This window comes from Trametes versicolor (assembly GCF_000271585.1).
Source record: "Trametes versicolor FP-101664 SS1 unplaced genomic scaffold TRAVEscaffold_3, whole genome shotgun sequence".
NCBI lineage: Eukaryota > Fungi > Basidiomycota > Agaricomycetes > Polyporales > Polyporaceae > Trametes > Trametes versicolor.
The window spans coordinates 1,384,065-1,404,074 of record NW_007360323.1 but is presented as its reverse complement, the minus strand read 5'-3'; the positions used below and the strand labels follow the sequence as shown (position 1 = coordinate 1,404,074).

At 59.5% G+C, this 20,010-nt stretch overlaps 8 protein-coding genes across 8 annotated transcripts; 2 read left to right on the top strand and 6 right to left on the bottom strand.

Annotated features, from left to right (window-relative positions):
* Window positions 1-248: 248 nt before the first annotated feature.
* TRAVEDRAFT_69910 (uncharacterized protein) lies at window positions 249-2,974 on the bottom strand (the record flags this gene model as incomplete). Its single annotated transcript, XM_008037313.1, has 7 exons — window positions 2,803-2,974; window positions 2,505-2,750; window positions 2,112-2,447; window positions 2,014-2,062; window positions 1,036-1,958; window positions 630-983; window positions 249-566 (listed from the first exon to the last, which is right to left on the bottom strand). The coding sequence occupies exons 1-7, from the start codon at window positions 2,968-2,970 to the stop codon at window positions 249-251; spliced, it is 2,394 nt and encodes a 797-aa protein (XP_008035504.1). The 5' UTR covers window positions 2,971-2,974.
* A 24-nt stretch (window positions 2,975-2,998) lies between these two features.
* Window positions 2,999-3,931, bottom strand: TRAVEDRAFT_69909 (uncharacterized protein). Its single transcript, XM_008037312.1, has 4 exons — window positions 3,826-3,931; window positions 3,490-3,744; window positions 3,288-3,438; window positions 2,999-3,234 (listed from the first exon to the last, which is right to left on the bottom strand). Exons 2-4 carry the CDS (start codon window positions 3,658-3,660, stop codon window positions 3,023-3,025), a joined length of 534 nt encoding a protein of 177 aa, XP_008035503.1. The 5' UTR covers window positions 3,661-3,744; window positions 3,826-3,931; the 3' UTR covers window positions 2,999-3,022.
* Window positions 3,932-4,434: 503 nt separating this feature from the next.
* TRAVEDRAFT_44408 (1-acylglycerol-3-phosphate O) lies at window positions 4,435-5,703 on the top strand (the record flags this gene model as incomplete). Its single annotated transcript, XM_008036830.1, has 3 exons — window positions 4,435-4,784; window positions 4,874-5,229; window positions 5,297-5,703. The coding sequence occupies 3 exons, from the start codon at window positions 4,435-4,437 to the stop codon at window positions 5,701-5,703; spliced, it is 1,113 nt and encodes a 370-aa protein (XP_008035021.1).
* Window positions 5,704-5,978: 275 nt separating this feature from the next.
* Window positions 5,979-7,760, bottom strand: TRAVEDRAFT_115397 (Metallo-dependent hydrolase; the record flags this gene model as incomplete). The annotated part of the gene is made up of 6 exons (XM_008037311.1): window positions 5,979-6,479; window positions 6,546-6,876; window positions 6,950-7,285; window positions 7,353-7,388; window positions 7,445-7,483; window positions 7,552-7,760. The coding sequence occupies 6 exons, from the start codon at window positions 7,758-7,760 to the stop codon at window positions 5,979-5,981; spliced, it is 1,452 nt and encodes a 483-aa protein (XP_008035502.1).
* A 601-nt stretch (window positions 7,761-8,361) lies between these two features.
* TRAVEDRAFT_69907 (uncharacterized protein) lies at window positions 8,362-11,167 on the bottom strand (the record flags this gene model as incomplete). Its single annotated transcript, XM_008037310.1, has 2 exons — window positions 8,362-9,728; window positions 10,682-11,167. The coding sequence occupies 2 exons, from the start codon at window positions 11,165-11,167 to the stop codon at window positions 8,691-8,693; spliced, it is 1,524 nt and encodes a 507-aa protein (XP_008035501.1). The 3' UTR covers window positions 8,362-8,690.
* A 455-nt stretch (window positions 11,168-11,622) lies between these two features.
* Window positions 11,623-14,823, bottom strand: TRAVEDRAFT_69906 (uncharacterized protein; the record flags this gene model as incomplete). Its single annotated transcript, XM_008037309.1, has 8 exons — window positions 11,623-12,125; window positions 12,193-13,318; window positions 13,372-13,559; window positions 13,613-13,714; window positions 13,767-14,026; window positions 14,079-14,573; window positions 14,629-14,704; window positions 14,764-14,823. The coding sequence occupies 8 exons, from the start codon at window positions 14,821-14,823 to the stop codon at window positions 11,718-11,720; spliced, it is 2,715 nt and encodes a 904-aa protein (XP_008035500.1). The 3' UTR covers window positions 11,623-11,717.
* A 959-nt stretch (window positions 14,824-15,782) lies between these two features.
* On the bottom strand, window positions 15,783-16,669 carry TRAVEDRAFT_69905. Its single transcript, XM_008037308.1, has 5 exons — window positions 16,533-16,669; window positions 16,273-16,472; window positions 16,154-16,220; window positions 16,010-16,097; window positions 15,783-15,955 (listed from the first exon to the last, which is right to left on the bottom strand). The coding sequence occupies exons 1-5, from the start codon at window positions 16,593-16,595 to the stop codon at window positions 15,927-15,929; spliced, it is 447 nt and encodes a 148-aa protein (XP_008035499.1). The 5' UTR covers window positions 16,596-16,669; the 3' UTR covers window positions 15,783-15,926.
* A 194-nt stretch (window positions 16,670-16,863) lies between these two features.
* Window positions 16,864-19,159, top strand: TRAVEDRAFT_63287 (uncharacterized protein). The gene is made up of 3 exons (XM_008037307.1): window positions 16,864-17,216; window positions 17,274-17,387; window positions 17,446-19,159. The coding sequence occupies exons 1-3, from the start codon at window positions 17,040-17,042 to the stop codon at window positions 19,054-19,056; spliced, it is 1,902 nt and encodes a 633-aa protein (XP_008035498.1). The 5' UTR covers window positions 16,864-17,039; the 3' UTR covers window positions 19,057-19,159.
* The last annotated feature ends 851 nt before the right edge of the window (window positions 19,160-20,010 follow it).

Here is a 20,010-nt window from a genome sequence, read left to right as displayed (position 1 = left end):
GCATATCTGGATACCCCCCGCACCACACCACTCCGGTGGACGCTGCACCATATATCACCCGCATTTACGCATTCACTCGAACCTTTCATCACAAACAGCACAGCCAAAGCACGCATGTAGAGTAGTATCCGCTAGCGTGCGCTCTCATGTCAATGCACACTGTATTTTGTCGCCATCTCGCATTTCATGCCAAGATATACCCGTACTCGAACAACAACCAAACGCCGAGTAACGTGCGCAAGCAAAAATTACAACACGAGCTCCTCGACCTGATACAGCCCGACAGCGACCGCGGCCTGCTCGTGCGCGGCCTTGCGCTTCCGCCGCCAGTCGCGCCCGCTGTCGCCCTTCGACGCGACGTCCTTGCTCTCTGCTGCCCGTGCCTGCGCCTTCGCGGCTGCACGCGCGAACGGCTCCAACGGGCCGGCGAGGTGCTCGAGCGCACTCGTGAGCGCGAGCGTCGGCTCGAGGTGTGCCGCGAGCGTGCGCAGGAGGCGGTGTGCCGGAGCGTATGCGAGGAGCGCGAGGAACGACGCGTCGAGCAGTGGCTGGAGGAATGCGAGCACCTGCGCGCGCGCGAGAAGATTTAGTTATGGTAGCGGGACTGGGGAGAGCGTCCGGAGACTGACCTTGTCTAGTGGAGGAAGCTCAGAGGCGGGCACGGCGGCAGCTAGGAGCGCGCCGTCGTCCGTGTGCTGGACGATCCACCCGTCGAGCACCTGCAGCACGGGCAGGAGGTCCGCCGCGTCCGGTATGTTCTTGCGCACGGCGACGCGCTGGAGCGCGGGCGTGAACGGGTACACTACGCACTGCGCCAGGAACGCCGCGAGCGCAGGCGTCGGCGAGGACGTAGCGTCGACCTGCATGGCGCTGTCGTCTGCAGGTGCGTTACGCCTGTGCGCCGCGGCGACTTTGCTGAGAAGCAAGATGACGTCCGTCTCTGGCAGGTCCGAGACTGTGCGCATCGCGAGGCTGATCGTTTCCTACAACAGAAATGTCAGCTGCAGATTATATCCGATAGACGGGAACACGAACCCAGTCTTCCCGCGCCGCCAAGGCGGGCAAGAGGCCACCATCCACCATGGACGAGTTCACCGCGCGCCGCTCGAGCAAGTGCCGTACGATTTTCGCCGAATACGTAACCGGCCCAGACGTCTGCGCGCCCGCCGCGGGCAGCACAAGGCCCAACGCGCCCTCCGTGAACACATACTCGACGATCGCGACCCGGCCCTCCGCAGCGTCCGCGTTCGAGGCCTGCACGGCCTTGCGCGAGTTGTCCGGCTTGAAGTACTCGAAGAACGCGGCCTCCGCGCCCGCGACGTTGCCCGCCGCGCTCACGTTGATCGACGCGCGCATCTCCTTCAGCGCCTTGCGCGCGGCGGGGCTCATCTCGGGCCCGCGCGGGCCCGGGTTCGCGGCGTTTGGGGGCAGCTTTGTGGATATCCACCGTGCGCCTGCGCTGGCGCGGCCCATTGCGGCGGCGATCGTGGAGGTAGCGGGGACGGTGAGCGGGACGACGAGGATCGTCGATCGTGCGGGCGTGCTCTCGGCTTGTGGGTCGCGGTCGGGCGCGGGCGCGAGCACGAGAAGGCCGTTTAGATGTACCGCCGACTTGTTGCTTGCGTCTGCAGACGGCACGGATGAAGCTGAGAGGCGGATTATTGCGCCAGTCTTTTTCGGACGAGGAAGAGTGGAGGGGGCAGGGATGGCCTGTTGCGCGACCAGAACGCCGTATCGTAGATCCCACAAGAGAAGGACAATTTCGGTGGGTGAGCCGGAAGACACACCAGCAAGAAGGACATGCGAAGAGGTGAGTGCTGCGAGGGACACTTCACTAGCACGGCCGGGAGAGGTGAAGGTGAGGGCTTGGAGGCGGAGGGGCTCTGCGGCAGAAGAGACCGAGAGGGAGGAGGATGGGGAGGTGGTAAGGGAGAATGCGTGCCAAGTTCCGGAGTGTACTAGAGAATACTGCCTTCAGTATGCAGAATAGCTCTCACCGGTGAAAGGACATACAGAGGACACTGATAAAACCGGAGTTACTACATGAGACGTCGATGATATCCTGAAAGACGATTAAGTGAGCTGGCTGGTGAGCAAACAGATGCACGTACTGTCTCTTCCATGGGAAGTGCGCTCTCCCCTAGTGAGCTCAAACTTCCATCTTCTGATATACCGACAATTGCCACCCTTGAAATGTCTCCACTCTTGAGGAACAGTGATAGCACAGCACGATGTGATGCTGCGACATGCGGTGACAAGAAGGAGCAGGTAGAGGAGGGGAAGAGAAAGTGTTTTAGCAAAGTGCTCGCTTGCTGATTTTGTGGCGTGAATGTATGCTGCACTCGGAGCTCCTTGTCCGCTACAGATACTTGGCCTGCAGGACCCACAAGCACTGCGGCGTCGGGCAGGTATTCGGGCGCATATATGTGGGAGACCGGGTGAGGAGCCTTGGCACGGGGAGGTTGAGGGCGAACGCTTGACTTCAAGGCGAGGACAGAACTCACTACTGCCACTGTTTTGTTCTTCTCGCCTTGCAAGTCGGCGGTCATCACACCTCCTGACAGCGATTCCTCCCATGCGACCACTGTCTTCCCCTTCCCTTCCGGCTGTACGTCGGGGCCCGTTTGGAGCACGGCATAAGTAGTGCAGACACGACTGCCGCTCTTGTGGGTTGTTCGCGACGCCGGAGGGCCTGCGAAGGATGTTGATGGGCCTAGAGTATGTGACACTGCCGGGTGCAGTGTCGACGTCTATGGAGAGCAGGTTTTAGCCGGTGCGGAGAAGCGAGAGAGCGGTACGGACGTCGAGGACATGTATGCCGTCGCCGTGAACGGCTACGGTGACGAAGAAGTCTGCATCGCTGGTGGAGGGTAGCGAGGCGTAGACGGGTACAGCCGAGAGTTTTCTGTGGGGGGCGGAGTCCGGGTAGGAGGAGAGGAGGAAGGGCTCTGCGACGGTGGCTGCACTCATCTCGGTCAAGAACAAGCCCAAATTTCAAAAGTACAGGAAGATACAGCTGCTTCTATTTTAGGGTTAGGGTCCCAATGCCCATCCGGTAGTTCTCCTTGCAGCACTGCACCACCTCCTTCGCGCTCCCCACATTCTCTTCATGCCCCTCCAGAATATCGGAGAGGTTCCTCAATAGTTGGGGCAGTCGTCTCTCGCTAGGCTGGGCGGCGTCTGTAAGCGAATTCACTTGTGCCCGCACATTCTGGCACTCTGCCTCTAGCGCGTCTGTAGCAACTTGGTGAGCTCGAGTCTTTGCTAGTCGTCGCGAAGGTACTCACCGAGGGTATCAAGCAAACCGGTATACTGCGTAACGTGTGTAGTGTCATCCAGGGGGGCAGAAGTCAGACGTAGTGTCTGGGCTATAGCTTCGGCGAGGTCGTGTTCAGCCTCCTTGAACCGCATGATGATCGCCGCTACTTCTTCAGCGACCTACGACATATTGTGATGTTAAGTTCAAATTTATGGTCGTATGGGACTCACCTTGGTATCGTTCAGCTCGTCGTAGAAGTCCAGTAGTCGTTCAGCCTCATAGCGCACGCGACTTTCCGCGATGTCTGTCTCTTCTGCATCGAGCTCCTCCCGCCGTTTCTTCAGTGCGCCTTGTGCAGCAGCTCTTCCAGACGACAGCCCTTCTTCCACAGTAGAAGTCATGTATGACCAGGCGCATGATTGAGCTGCGAGCTGCAATGTATCCGGTGGTCCCGGAGGCGGAGCTGCTTCGGCGGGTGGACGCGCCTACTCTCAGAACAGGTGTAAGGTTTGGTACGTGCGCCATCGAGTTGAAAACTAGAACGTAGGGTATAGGACGCAACGTACTTTGGACGCGTCACGCGCTGTTGTGTTCCCGGTTCTCGCACTCACGGAGTGCGCTCCGGACTCCTTGAGCGTGGTTGTGGCTCTCACGCGGGTAGAGGGCTCTGCGCGGGACCGAGACTGCGCGAGCTGTGTCGTCGTGGCCTTCGGTGCTTTTGCCCCTGGTCGCGCCACATTGCTTTGGTTCAGCGTTCGTGCAGCAGAGGCAGAGGGTTTCGAGTCTGAAGTGTTAAGATTGGCGCGGGTACCGGATGACGCAGTTGCTTGACGAACTGTGCTCGGCACAGCCTTGCCTTGAAGAGGTAGTCTATGAGATGGTGTTACGAGAGGAGAATATGGCAAAAGGAGACTGTACCGCGCTGGGACGGCCTGAGGGCGGAGGAGGACATGGTCGCGAGAGGACAAGCGCGGCGCGTGTGGCGAGCGAGGCGTGGTGGGGTCGCCGGACCGAGCCAGCCGGGTGCAGTCGAGTGTGCTGATTCGTGCTTTCTCGGCTTCGACGACGACGTACGCAGGCCCGGAGTCCTCCCAATTTCTCCCTCTCCTCCCTCCATCTCAGCCATCCTCCCCGCCCTCCTCTCGTCGCCCCCCGCGACGTCCAGGACGGCAATCATGACTTTTCTGACTGCTCTTGTAAAGCCTCTGGCATATCTATCACTCCCCGCTTTCGCTATCCACGCCCTTGCGAACGCCAACCCCGCCATCCGCTACTATGTCCGCATCGGCCTCTTCTTGTCCACTCTCGGAGTGTGCTCCGTCTGGGGTGTGATCTGCTCGATTGGCATGGGCCTCGTCGGCCGTCGATTCGACGTCTTCTATGTCATCGCGCGCAGCTTCTACTACCTCACCAGCCCGGCCATCGGCGTTCGCCTCGTAGTCGAGGGCGAGGAGTACCTCGACACGCGTCCGAGCGTCCTCGTCGGAAACCACCAGAGCATGTTCGACATCCTCTACCTCGGGAGGTGCGTGCACCCGACGCTATCTTGAACACACAAGCCTGACCTCTCGTCCGCCTCGCCCTCACGCGTTCCTCTCCGTATCGCGGCTGTAGGATATTCCCGAAGCGCGCGTCCATCCTCGCGAAGAAAGAGCTGCAGTGGACTCCGTTCCTCGGGCAGTTCATGACCTTCGCGGGCGCCGTGTTCGTCGACCGCGGGAACAACGCCCGTGCGGTGCGCTCGCTTACCGCAGCCGGCGAGGTCCTCAAGGAGCGCAACAGCTCGCTCTGGCTCTTCCCGGAGGGCACTCGCTCGCTGCGCCCGGACGCGTACATGCGCCCGTTCAAGAAGGGCGCCTTCCACACTGCCATTCAGGCGCAGGTCCCGATCGTGCCCGTCGTGTGCGAGAACTACTGGCGGGTGTACAGGAAGGGCTACTTTGCGCAGAGCGCCACGCTCAAAGTCAAGGGTGAGTTACACTATCACTCTATCGCGCCACAGTTCACGTCCGTTAATCGTCCTTAACATCCCCATAGTCCTACCTCCGATCCCGACCATTGGCATGACGGCGGCAGACGCGTCTGCTCTTGCTGACCGTGTGCACGACCTGATGGTAGAGACCCTGCGCGAGATCTCGGTCCCGCCTCCCCCAGGCACTGTGCCGGAACCCTCGAAGCCCGCAGTGACCGCAACGCCTCTTGCCAACCCGGACGTCGCAGCAGATACCCCGACTCCCGCGCCCGCGCCGGCCCCGGTCCCTGTAGCGGAGCCCGAGAAGGCGGCGGAGCAAGTGAGGACGGAGAGCAGAGCGTCAACAAGCGCATCGGAACACTCGTCAACGTCTTCGCCCACCCTCAGCCATAGCCGGGTAGAGGGAAGTGAATACGGTACCGAGACCGAGGAAGATGACGGCATGGTTCTGGTTGGGAGGCCAAGTCATTGAGGATGTGATGTAGTTGTGGGAGCGGGGGAAGGGAACGGCAGGCGGTTCTATAGGTATGATGCGACTCGTCGATTGCTTATTCTAATAGGGATCTTGGGACTCTCTTCTGCCCCTTCGACGGCCACTTTATGAGGGCTGCAGTGTTCAAGTTCGCATCCTGATCTTGTCGGTGAGCCTGCTATTTGTGACGCCACTAATGACGCCCACCGTACAACACCGGGGAAGTACATATGCTACAAATACATGGTATGAAGACTTCTGCCGCTCATGCACTCTCAGAAGAAGGGCGCGCCATTGGTTTCGTACCACTTCTTCCAGTCCTCCTCCAGCTTCTCCGCGGGCCACCGCGCCCTCACCGCATCCGCTTTCTCCTTCAGCTCTCGCGCGACCGGCGCCCACTCACGCACGAGCTTCCTGTCCCGCTTCACGATCTCGCCGTCGACGAACACCATCTCGATGTCCTCGCTCGAGGCATGGAACACAACGCCACCAATGGGATCAGCAGCGCCAGCGAGGTTGACCGAGTTTGCGTCGAAGACGAGCAAGTCCGCCCGCTTGCCGACCTCTACCGTCCCGATCAGCTGCGACAGGCCTAGGGCTTCCGCACCCCCGAGCGTCCCGAGACGGAAGACGTCCACGCAGTTGTACTTGTTGTGGAACGGGCGCGTCGCCGGGTTCTTCTCTGCCAGGATACGCTCGTGATCGTGCCCGCGCGCCCACTGCAGCTGGACGCGCATCTGCGTGAATATGTCGCCGCTGTTGGCGGAGACCACGTCCTACACGGGCCACCCTACTCAGCACTCCACGCAGACCACCACTCGAAATATCAACAAAGCACTCACCACGCCAAGCCCGCACTTCACCCCACGGCGGAGCGCATCCAGCGCGACCGGGTTCCCGTGCGCCATCCCGAGCTCGTCCTCGGGCGTCGCCGCGATCGCCGCGCCGCTCGTCTTCAGCGCGGCCCACATCTCGTCGTCGGGCGCGGGGCGGTCCGCAAGGATGTTGCAGTGCGAGAAGACGACGTCGGGCCCGAGCAGGCCCGCGTCGCGCCAGGTCAGGATGCCCGGGCTCTGCACGACGTGCGCGGTGATCACTGCTACGGGAAGCGAGCGCGCGAACGTGAGGAACTCCTGGTGCGACTCAATGGGGCCCTGCCAGAGCGTGTCGTACCTGCCGGGCGCGCGCACCGTTAACCCCATCTATTCAAGCGTAATCTCACGACATGACAACAGAGTGCACTCACGCAAGACCCAGCGTAACGCGCCCATCCGGACGCAACTTCCCTCCATTCGGCGCACCAAGCTCCTTCAGCTTCTCGCGCTGCCACTTCACCGACTCCGCGTCGTCTGCCCACTGTAAGTTCGGGAAGAGCTGCGTGGGGGGGCTCTGACGCGCAGGAGCCCAAATGACACGCGCCCCGGACTCGAGCACGGCGCGGAGCGCGGCGTCAGCGTGCGCGGGCGTGTGTGCGGCGTGGAAGTGGTCAAGGATGGTCGTGACGCCGTTGTGGAGTGCGTCGAGGCAGCCGGCGAGGGTCCCGATGGCGATTTCGTTGGGCGTGAGCGTGCCTTGAACTGTCCTGTGTGCAGAGAGGTGAGGTGAGTGCTCCGCTATGCAGGCGGAGTGATAGGAAGTGTAGGGCCTACCAGGACATCTTGATGAAGTACTCGCTCAGGAGGTAGCTGCGAAAGCCATCAACTTCGACCTTCTCCAACGGAGACGCGAGTCGAAGACTTACTCGCACTGATTCGCGCGCAGGACCGTCATGAAGACGTGTCTGCATCCCCCCAGCGCCACCGTCAGCCCTTGCTGTGTCGCCTGCGCCCACAACGCGCCCACACGCACCTGTGGGTGTCCACAAACCCGGGGGTGATCCACTTGTCCGTGCAATCGATGACCTCCACTCCGTGCCCCGGCGCGATGTCCTGCTCGATGCGGGTGATGGTGCTCCCTTCGACAAGCACGTCCGCCTTGTACACCCGTGCGGCGTCGCTGCCCTGTACGCAGGTCGCGATCGTGCCGCCCTTCAATAGATACTTCGTCGACGACGACATGGCAGTGCAGCACTAGGGTCGGTAAGATGGGAGAGAGATGTCCCCGGTGAGAGCAGGTACTTATATATCGTGCACTGAAGGTTAGATCATCAGGGGACCTGCGGCGGCCGCGACAGAGCTGCTGCGCGGGAAACCCGCCGTTGTCGCCGAACTCTCAAGTAAGAACAAGACAAGCTGCAAACCAAACGTACGATGTGGTGTTCAGGTCGTCCGGTAGTAAAGCCGTTCCGTGGAGCGGTACGGTAATTCGTCGTATTCTCGAGCCTTTCGCATCAGCGCAAACCACAAAGACCAATACTGTAAGTCTTCTGGTCTGAAGCAACGGGCGTGCCGCGCGTGAGCGTGAGCAATGGCCGTGCCAAGTCGGAGGCTTCTGCAGGAACGGTGGTCACCTGGTATTTGGGGCACGTATGTACTCCGTGCGAGTTGGGAGGCAACTGGAAGCAACTGGCCGTTGAAAACCCCCACGCGTGCCGTACCGCGCTCTCATCCTGCCAGTGCTTCTAGCTCTCTTTCCTATTCTGGGAAAACAATTGGGTTCGCGCCATACAGGCTCCGACCACTGCTGTGTGTCACAGTGCGGAACATCACGGGTGAACATCTATCACATATTAAACCTTGGTCGGAGATATCTGCGAGCAGAACTACGATCGACGACGGCACGAAATGTTCGTGCGATGCCGACAAGCGACATGAAAGTTCAAAGAGCGAGCGAGAAGGCGGAGCGACGGAAGAACAACGCATATGTGACTTGCAAGTCGGAAAACTCGAGTAGGAATACATGGGTGTACATGCATTGTTGCATAGATGATCATACTTCAATAGCGGTACCACAATCACGGTGTCCGAAAGCAATGCGACAGCGACCCGACAGCTAGCAGATCCCCCTCCGCCCACACTCGCCCTAAACCCACGCACGACACGAACAAGTCACATCAAGGACAGCAACCACACGGCGCAGAACGCGCTCACTACCGCCGCAATGATCACATCGCAGAAGTTCTGGCGTATCGTGCGCGGGTCGACCGGGTACGCGCCCACGCCTTCGTTCTGCTCCTTCAGAAGCCCCATGTCGTAATCATATGGCTCGCGTTCTGGCTTCGTTGCGGCCGCCGCGAGTGCCGTCCGCGCCTGCGAGCCCGCGAGCGCATCGACCGCGCTGCGATCGCGCCCCACAAAGACCCACCAAGAGGACTCGCGGGCGAGAGTCGAGCGCGAGCGGCCCGCGACGGCCGCGCCGGGGCTTGTGGGTTCTGCCTTCACTATAGCACGCGGGCGGTGGACGACGGCGGTGGAGAGTCCGTGTTCGTGCGCGACGTTTTCGATGGCCATGACCTCCTCGCTGGGCGCGCTGAACACAGACGCGAGTGGCGTGCTGCGACCGAACAGCTTGGAAATTTGTCGGGTGACGGCCGTAAAAGAGGAGGTTTGGGAAGGCGTGTTGGCGTAGTCTGAGTCGCTGTCGTCGACGTCCTCCCTCTCCACCTCCTCCACGGAGTCGTGGGAGAGGCGCACCCCTTGTGGCGGGGAGGCGGCAGCAACCTCATCGAGCTCGGTGGAGTGCCACGACGCGTCGGTGTCGCTGCGCTGAGGAGCTTGTACAGAGGACATGCGCGCGTAGTGCGCAGGCTCGACCCAGTTCGGGTTCTGGCGGCGCCAGTAGCCGTCGTCCTCCATGGGGCTAAACCTCACACTCTCGGGGCTGATGCGCGAAAGCAACGTTGGCCCTCCAGGAGCGCGGGGCGGGGTGGTCGTCTGTAACGTGCGGCTGCGCGGGGGCGACGGAGATGCAGAGTCGCGCGGGCAGATGGGGTTGCCATTCGGCCGCTTGTGGCCAGCCATGGGCTCGCCGCAGGAGTGGCATATCGGCTTCTTACGAGAGCTCGAACCGGGGGTCATGGTCTGGTCGGAGTCGGGGTCGCTGTCGGAATCTTCCTCTCGGCGACGAGGCCGTGTGACTTGGGGAGTCTGCGGATGCATCGAGGTCAGCGGCGTGCGCGCAGAGTGGTGAAGTGGTGTGGATAGAGGCAGGTGGGGGGTGGTCGAGGAGATAAGAGGAGAGAGGAGGACATACCCGTTTGACGGGACTGGCACGCGGAGCGGGGCTGCTGCTTGCGCAGGGGGCTCGGGACTCGAAACAAGCGAGACTGAGGGGTTTTGTACGACGCACCCGGCGATTTGACCTGATCTGCCTTGAATACAAAGTAACCTGGGAGACGAGCTCGGCCGGGCGGCGCAGGGCACAGAAGAAAGACAAGAAGCAGCGGCGGTCAAGAAACAAGAAAGCGTCCCATTCCAGGCACAATACCATGGCGCCTATGCGCCTTCGCGCACCGCCCGTCGCGGACGCGGTGGTGTGACCATGGCGGGCAAAACCGTAACCACTCGCCGGGGAATTCTTCCTGGAAATGGGCGCCTACGATACATTATGAGAAAAAGAAGGACTCCATGGGACTTTGCAGTGTCGTGGTACCGCCGCCATGAGCCGCGCCCTGCGGCGACCACAGGTTGAGAGGACAGCCGCGGCCGTCGTGTTTTAAAGAGCCTTTCGATATGTGGTGCCTGAAACTACTCATGCGTAAAGTCACAGCCTGATCTAACCGCATCCGCGGCGGAAACATCGCAATTTTGAATGTGCTACCAATGTGCTACATCGACCACGTATATCGACTTATTACAGTTACATTCCTATGGATAATGGCCATCACCGCTACAGTAAAGTCACTGTTGTTCTGGAAGGATTCTCGAGTACAGTAATCGTACGGCCATAGTGGTCGCTTTTGGGTATTACAATCAGGGAAACCGCGAAGGAACTAATCACTGACAACCGCCCGCCCGCCCGCCCTTCCATACGCCCCTCAAAACATGAAACTGAGAGCCCAAGCCGCAGCAATGGAGACAGCGAGGGAGACCGCAACTACCCCAGCGATCACGATGTGACCGGGGGCGGTCACGGTAGCTATGACTTGCACGGAAGCGTTTACGGCTGCGACGGCTTCGCCTTCGCGAACAGCCGTGGGGGCGGCGGGAGGGGGTGGGGGTTCGAGCGCGGTCGCGGGCGGTGGCATGTGGGCGCGCGGGCATTCGGGGGCGGGCGAGGTCATGGACCGGGGAAAGAAGGGGGCGTGCGCCGCGTCCTCGTCCTCGGTCTCGAGGTCGTCCTCTTCTTTGGGCTCTAGGGACGCAGAGCGTCCTTCGAGCGGGACTGGTCCCTCGTCGTAGTCCTCCGAGTCGCTATAGTACTCCTCTTCGATTACGTCTGCGTCTCCTGCGTACAAGTCCGGCACCGCCGGTGGCCCAATCCGCTGGAGCAGCGGCAGAGGGTTGGCTGCGTAGTGAAACGGGGAGGTCATGCGGGTGGGGGTAGGCGTCCTCGAGGACGGGGACGGCGACGAGGGAGGAGACATGGTGCTACTGGACCGCTGGCGCGTGTCCATTGGTGTGACGAGGGAGGGTAGGGTGTTCGACCGCTGCGCCACGGTAGATATAGGTCCTAGGGCTGTCCAAAACAATAACACGAACGATAGCGGTCTGCCATGTGCGAGAATACCTGCAGCAGCATCTGGGCCGATCCTCCGTGCGGGTGCCATGAGCTCGAACGGGCAACATGGGGTTGTTGATCATACCACCGGACCACCTCCGCCGCTCGAGCGCCGCTCGCGCGTAAACATCAAGGGTCTCTAGGTGCCTCCCACGCCAGAGAAGAGTTCCTGAGATGTGAAGGGGAGCTTTTGTGTAAAACAGAACCTGTCGGGCGCACCAATAACCTGTCAAACCTACTTTACCCGGAAACGGCGGAACATAAGTCGGCTTACGAAGCTCCGCATGGGTTTGCGGGTCGCGCTTTCTTCGATCTGAGTAGCAACAATCAATAATTTCCGGGACATATTATACAGAAAGGGACTAGCGCTCTTCAGAGCGGGCCGTCATTACAAGTCGTTAAGAAGAATACACCTTCTAGCGGGCCGCCTGCACAACCGCAATGCTCGCGTTCGCCCCCGTCACGACGAACGCGGACGCAACCTCCCCGAGGATCTTCGGCAGCTCCGAGCCCAGCGACGCATTGTGCTCCACACACAGCTGCCGCAGCTCCTCGAAGTGCGACTCCGTGGCCATCCGCCGCGAGCGCCCCGCGACGACCACGAGGCGCCCGCGGCTGCCCAGCGAGCGCGCAACGAGGTCCAGCATGGCGTGCAGCGGCGTGTTCGAGGCCTCTTCTGCGAAGTGGATGCGCGAGAGGGCTGGGGCGAGCTCGGGCACGCCGGCAGCGGAGGATGTGTACCGCGCCCAGGCCAGGTTGTCGGCTGTCTCCGAGGCCATGCGCGTCTGCGTGTTCTGCGCGCCGTATACGGTGTCTGGGAATGCCTGTAGAAGTTCACGCATCTATCAGCTTCGATCCCAATTTCCGCGCTTTAGAGTTCGTGTCACGCACGGTGTGTATTGTCTCGGAGTGTAGTAGATGCTGCGCCTTCGCCTGGTCGATTGAGTTCATAGGCGAGAGCGCGTCGTCCCCGACCCGCCGCATTCTGGTCACCGTGGCGCTTACCGCGGGGTTCAGGCACAGTTGCGCGACGAATGAGAGCGCGAGACGATCGTCCGGACCGCCGAAGAAGGGCAGGAACAGGTGATACTGCGCGTCGCTTTCAAACGCTTGGGGGAGCCCGCGGTCCCAGAACAGGGCCACGTCCGCGGGTGCGTCCGCGAAGACACGGCGGATGTAGTGCGCCTGGCCACCGATTGCGCTGCGGTCACGCTTCTGCTGGAAGAGCGCGTCGAAGGGGGTGGAGGAGGACGGGGATACGGGAGAATCGCTCGATCCAGACGGCCCGTCCGTGCCCGCATGTTCTCCGTGTCCGGTGGTTGACGCGGTCCCGTCGTCCACTTGCGGTGCGGGACTTACCCACGGGAGGATGACCATTTGGCTCGCGGCCTCGCGCACGTGCTGCGCGACATGCACCGGGAAGTCGTCCGCGCCGATGACGGCGAGTGCGGTAGAGACGTCCATGCCGTTCAGGTACCCGAACGTCTTGAGCACAGCAAGAATTGTGTCACTGTGAACGAGAGTTTCTGCCTCTTGCGATCTCAGCACCGCGGACGCACGGTTAGTGAGTTCGATCAGGCGCAGCGCGTCGAGCGAGATCCGGCGGTTCGCGACCAGGGCCGTGGTTTGGCTGTCGTGGGCCAGCGATGGGGGAGAGACGGAGTGCTCGAGCGATGCTTTCTCGTCCACAACGGGGGCCGCAGGGCTCTGGGGAGATGGCGAGCGAAGCAACTGCATGAGAGTCATGACCGCAGGAAGCTGCTCGACTCTGTCGACGATGACTGAGAAACGCGATTTGAGTGCGTCATGGAGATCGCCCTTGACCGGGAAGACGCTACCCGCCTCTGTGCTAGTGGGTGCGCCTGCCCGCGCGCGGTATTTCGCGGGGTAGAACAGGAGCGTGAGCGGAGTCGTCATAAACGTGAGTATGAGTGCATGCAGCACAAACATGGAGAATGTGCGCGTGTCGAGGATTTTCGCCTGGAAGCCAACATTGAGCACGATGAGCTCAACAAGACTGTAGAAAGTATCAGTAGACGCGCGTCATGGCTGGTGATCAACTGGACGCACCCCTTGCAACTCATCAAAGTACCAATTGCGCCGGACTCCCGTAGGTTGAATCCGGATAGTTTGGCAGCGATCGAACAGCCTAAGAACTTGGAGAAGAACGCGACGACACAGATGAGTACCACGTAACCCCACGTGACGCCGTTGTTCAGCAAACCCAAGTTGGTGCGCAAGCCTGACAGCGCGAAGTACTAGGGACGTCTTATGAGTGCCAAATATGCAGTGGACTGGCCGAGGTGCTCACTATGGGCAGCAGCAGAATGACGACGAGATCCTCCAACTTCTCTACGAGCGCAATAGCAAAGCCGTTTTCGTGTGGGATGACCAACCCCGCCAAGAAGCCGCCCTGACATCAACGTCAGCACAATACGCATATCTGCGCAATGAAATAGACTTACGAAGATAGCGTGGATCCCAATGATGTCCGTGAAAAAGCCGGAGACCAGGACCATGAGAATGGTGACGGTCATCATCATCGCGGAGGGGCTGCCGGCCTCCAAGCTGCCAGACTTGCGCGCGAGCCAGCGGTACGCCCACCGGACAGGCATGCACATAAATAGCACGAAGCCGACGCCAGTCAGGAGCACCCAAAGCGCCGTAAGACCGCTCGAGGCATTGATCAGCGCAACAGACAGGGCGAGCAGGATCCATCCAACAACTAAGGTACAAAGTTTAGCGGCGAGAAGCAAGATACTGAGTGTGCAGCTTACCATCGTTTCCGACCCCGGCGGATAGAACCACCACGCCGACAGTTGTGTCAAGCAACTGAAGTTCCGTGAGAATGCGGCACAGCACAGGAAACGCCGTAATCCCAACGGCGACCGCGATGAAAAGCACGAAGTAGCCGAAGTTGGCGGTCCCGTCCGTGAACTCGTGGTATACCGGCACCGCGAGCGCAGCGCCGAGACCGAGGGGCAGAACGAGACCCGCGATAGAAATGGCGGTGGAGGCCTTCGCATTGCGTCGCACAACACTCATGTCCACCTCCATCCCCACGATGAAGAGGAAGAGGACGAGTCCCACGTTCGCGGTTAGGTTCAGGCCCACCATGGAAGCATCGGGGAAGATGGTTGCTGAGAAGTTCGGGATTCGACCCATGACCGAGGGCCCCAGGAGTACGCCGCCGATGACCTCTGCGATAACGCGCGGCTGTCGAATGCGCCCAAACACGAGCGCGAGGAGCTGGGTCATCCCAATAATTACCACTTCACCACCGCGGTCAGTCCAGCCACTAACTCGGAAGGTGGAATCTTTACTCACCGACTTGGATGACCCAGATACGAATAGGGTCCTGGATGTTGTAGTGGGCGGGGTTGTCTCCGGAAAATATACCAGCCTGGAAGAGCGGCAAGTTCAGTGAAGCAGACAAGCCACCAACTGCGGTACGATACTCACCTGCGCAGGGGCATCAGCTCTGCGCACGAGCTGAAGCACATCGGTGGTGAATGTGCCCATGGCTTGGAGGTCCTGGGGACGGTCTCTAGCACTGGTGGGGGTGAGAGAGCAAGGGACACAGAAGAGTCGGACTCGGACAGGAGCTAGTACATATGATGGGGCGGCTAAGATATGATATCCGACATCACTGGAGGCCAAATGTGGCTGGCGTGCCTCACTAGCGCCCGCCACCCCCGCAGCCCGCTTGGCGGCCGGTGTCCTTGTGAATCTACTCAGTCATGCACGCCACTATTGCAAACGAGCAATGCATAGCAACGCGGTGTAGTTACGGGGGTGAGCGGCGGTCTTTGAGGTCGAGCTCCAGCAACGAGGAAGGCTGAGAGTGCGTTTGCAATTGCAGCAGACGGTCGCGAGCGTCGACTCGGAGCTTCGCCGCGGCAGAACCCCGCATTGTATCCCAAAATGACCAATCTCAAAGCTAATCTGACGGAGCCTACAACTAAAGTACTGTATGGCCATGTGATTTCGGTAGTACATACTCGGGCAGTGCGCCGCACAGCTGGGGAGGGATCCGTATGAACGACAAAATGAGTTGCGGGTACCTAGGTGCCTGCAGCTCAAGCGCTCAAGACCGGCGGCAGGCGAGTGTATCAACCCTCGTATGTAGCAGTGGTACAGACGGCGTCGCGTACTTCGGAGTTGTTGACATTGACTGGACAAGGGAAGTCCATCCCTGCGACGTTTTGCTCTATAGAGTGACCGCACACATCATGCGCGCATCGAGGTGCTGGTCCGTAAAGGGCTGAAACACAGGAGCTAGAATGAACTGGCATGTGAACTGGGGTACATTCCAAAGCTGAGGGTGTTCAGAGATGAGAATTAGCCTGACCTGGACCGTGTGCGACAGTTGTGAGTTTGACGAAACACAAAGAGTCCGACGATCAGGCACCGACTAAGCAAGGCTTGTACCAAACTACCGGTTGAAGGGTATGTTTGAGGAAAAACAGAACGATCACGGGCGCGCTGTCGAATGGTCGACTGCGCAAGCAGTCGCTTCAAGATCATGAACAGTAAAATTACATCGGGAGAATACGCAGCTGGGCGGTACCGTGGTCGAACCGCCCACGAGCGTCACAGCAGATGGCAGAGCAATACAAATATAATCACGAGTCCGAGCTGCACCCGCGACAGCCTACAGGAAAATAGTTAGGATGACAAGCTGATACAAGCGAAGTGGGCAACATACCACAGTGCACACACTCTACCACGGTGCCTTCCCTAAGCTGAGCCTTCGGTACTCGGCAGATACATGTAGACCCCTGATAGTTCATGTCCTATGCCAGAAGACGTTAGCAAATGTACGCTTGAATAGGTTGCCGTGGGATCTTACCCGAGTCTGGATGCACCGTAGACAGCACAATTTCTCATACCCAGCCTTCTTCCACTTCGCGATGAGGCTACATAGGAGTCAGACGTACGTCTTTGCACCGACAGTGAGGTGATACGCACTTGGCATCCGCATAACCCTCCTTGAGAAGCCAGTCGTACAGCTCCTTGCTGATGGCCTCGCGTTTGTAGTACAACTCGTAGATATACCGCGACCGGGTGTGGGATATGCGCATGATGGGCCACAGGGACTCTGTCTTGCGCTTGCCTTCATGAGACTCGTTCTCCGCATCTCGCATCTTCTTCGCATAGTCGTCGAGAATCTATAGCAGGCACCAAATGAGATCCTGCACCATGCATGCATGTTTGCCACCGGCACTCACTTCCTCGATATCCTCATAGCCCTCTGGCGGCTTCTTCGTTCTGGAGGTGCGAATCTTCGGCATGGCGTCTCCTACAAGGTGTGGGTGTCTGCCAGACGAGCCTTTTAGAGAGAGCTCAGCGAGTGCAGAGTGAGGTCACCGACGGTGGCAAGAGCGACTCGGCGAAGGCTGTGGCGGACGCGTGCAGGGCGCATTACGTAAGCAGACGCGTGCGGCCTCGAGGAGGGCACGCGTCGGACGCGCTTGCTCTGGCGAACGAACGGGATCAGCCACCGACGTCCGAGGTATTTCTACCGTCCAGCACGCTGCACAGTCCTTCTTCGTCCGCACGACCACGACCACCTCTCCGCTAACGCCTCTCCTGCCAGCTGTCCACTTCTTACACGATTTTGAGCCACACCTCCCTCGTCTTGTTCGATCGTGAACATCAACCGCATACCCTCCGGAGACTTCCCATTCGTCTGGCTTCTGACGTGTCCGCTATCGTATTCTGCATTGTGTTGAGCAATGCCTCTCGTGGTCCCGGTTCTCCGGCTGGCCTACGTTTTCCTGAACGTCTTTGACACCTTCAAGGTCCTCCGGTTACCCCCTCCATCGGCGCGGAATGGCGGGCAGCCCAGTGCACGCGCGATGAGCCAGCGCAAACGGGCGATGAAGGGCATTATGACCGTTTGGATAGTTTGGGTAAGTTCGGTCCGGTCGTGTGACATGAATGAACCAGGGACGCTGACCGCCTGGTAGGTGTGTTTCACGTTGTATGAACGATGGGTCGAGACGCTTGTCTGGCTCTTCATCCCGTTCTACAGTGAGATCAAGGCTCTGGTGATCTTGTTCTTCCTCTTGACACGTGCGAAGGTACGTCGGAACTGCGTAATGGTTACGGTATATCGATCTGACCTACCTTCGAATTTAGGGAGCGGAACCCATATTCCTTCACCTCATTCGTCCTCTCATCAAGCCTTACACCGTCCCGCTAGATGCTCTCTTCGAGGGTCTGTCTTCCATTGGTGATCTGCTTGTGCTGGTGGCCTCCATCCCCGTCCAATATGTGCAAAACTTCTATCGTCGCTGGACGTCTTCTTTGGACCCTCCCGACGTAGATGTCCGCTCGTGGCATGCGGATGCTCCCCCTGCAGGCGGCCGTCCGACCGCTCATCGTGCTTACGTCTCAGAAGCGAACGGCGACCCACGACCTGCTCCTGCGCGCGAGATCTCTACGGGCTCGATGAGGCAGACTCGCTCCGCCACCGCGGCTTCTGGTGCATCCACGCCTACTCATCAGATATGGCGTCCCTCGGCTGCAGCATACGCCGACGAGGCATCGCTGAACCCGCATTCTGGTCTGCCTACTCCGCCTCCTAACGAGCGTCAACCGCCGTCCTCTGGTGTCGTCGACGAATGGAGACAATATCCTGCGTTCCCTTCGGCATATCCGCCTACGCCGCTCCCCGCGTCTTCTCGTCTGCCTTCTGTTGAACCTTCCATCCTAGCGCCGCGACCTGTGCGTCCATCGCAATTCACCGGGATTGCAGAGGAGTCGGACGACGAAGATAATTACAACCCCGAGACCCGGCAGGATTTTCGCCAGTCGCTCCAGTTGCCGCGTGAGCCCCGGAACCCCGGCTCCGATGGCGGCTTGAGCGACGAAAACCACACGAAAGGGGTTCACCACGTTCAAACACCAGAACAAACAGATTCGAGACCACGAACGGCTAGCGGCGATGAGGAGGCCTACGAGATGAGCGTGGACGAGGCCGATAGCGACATGGACTACGAGGATGAGGACGACTTCGACGTGACACTTCGTACCCCGCACCCTCGAAAGCACGGCGCACCGGAGAGCATGCTCTCGGACGACGATATGCTCACTCCTCCGCCCTCCGCTATCGCATTCACGATGTCCATCGACAGTCAGATGAGCAAGTCGACGACCCTGAGCACCACGGACAACGGCTCATCGCTCCGCACTCGTGCGGACTCCCTGTCCTCCACTGCGCTCTCCTCCGTCCACGACACATCCTCCCTCGCTGGCCGCAAGCGACGCTTACCGCGCTCCGAGGACAACGCGAGGTTTAGCATTCGTGTCTCGCCCAGGAAAGCGAAGATCGCCTCGCGCATCCCTTCCTCTCGTACATCTTCTCGCTCCACGACCATTGGCCGCACACGCGGCAAGGCTGTCGCCTCCGCTGCGTCTTCTGTCGATGAGACAGGCGCCGTTGACGATGTCCCGAGCGATGAGCCCTCCGTCGACAGCAAGCGGCAGAAGACCACCGGCGGACGCGTCGCACGCCCGAAGGCGAATCGCAACGACAGCGCAGGTACCATCCGCGGCCCTCCCTCTCGATCCACCTCGCGGCCTGCTAGCCGTCCAGTTTCAGTTGCGAGCAGGCAGCCGTCGTCGCGCATCGCGGCGGGCTCGAAGGACCGTCTTAAGCTGGCGACGAAGTCTAGCGCGGCGTCCACAAGGTCGATCGCGCGCAAGACGGGCGGTGCTCCTGCGGGCCAGGTTGCGAAAGCGGAGTGAAGAGAAAGGAGAGAAGGAAGGTCATAGACTTTCCACGCATTTTTACTGAGCATATACGTCGCATCCCTCGCATCTTCCCAGCATACTCATTATCGCACACAACCGCATTGTAAATTATTTCAATCATACACAGTCCTGACGCTCGTTCGAAGATCATACATTCATACGTTTTGCGTGCTGCTCCATGGCGCCATACTATATGTACCGTCCGCAAAGTCTGAGGCAGTCCTATACAAGCTTACACAAGACGGACTTGTCAAGGCTCGCTCACCACGCGATGTACGTCGATGCATATGATAGCGTTGCAGTATTACCAGGTCCGGCTATCGCTGCAATCCGGCATCAACCTGCATCAACAACGCCACCTGGTCCGTGCGCACGTCCCCCCGGTATATAAGCCTCGCTCGGACGTTGTGAATGCTTACCACTCTGGCCTTTTGGCTTAGATCAAGTGTAGTATCTGTTCTTAATAGTTTAACCACTATTATGGGGCCACCGGCCCCATTCTTGGTTATCTAATTTTTGCCGCCCCTGTCCCCTGGGCTCTGCTTGCAACCCGGGGGCGCGATGACCTTGCCACTGCAGTACCGGCTTGTGTCGTCGGGGGATCTCACTGGTTTTCTTTCTGCTGTGCCTTGTGACCGGTCATTCGACTGGAAGCTCGGTATGTCAGATGGATGCAGTGGGTTTTTCGTTCTGTTTTCTTCAAAGGTCGGTGTGCATGCTGAGTTGTTTCTTTCGGAGCTGCATGTTTGCTTACTTCCGTGAAGTAGAATTCTTTAACTTAGGCGAGAACACGTGAAGATACCGATCTACAGCGCGCGGAGTGCAGGCAAGAAACTGTTGCAACACATGTTGCACAGCGTGTGGAATACGTAAATACAGACGGGCCACTGGGTCGTAAGAAAATGTGCCAGGGACTGGAAATGCATGGCTATTAATTAGCAACAGTAC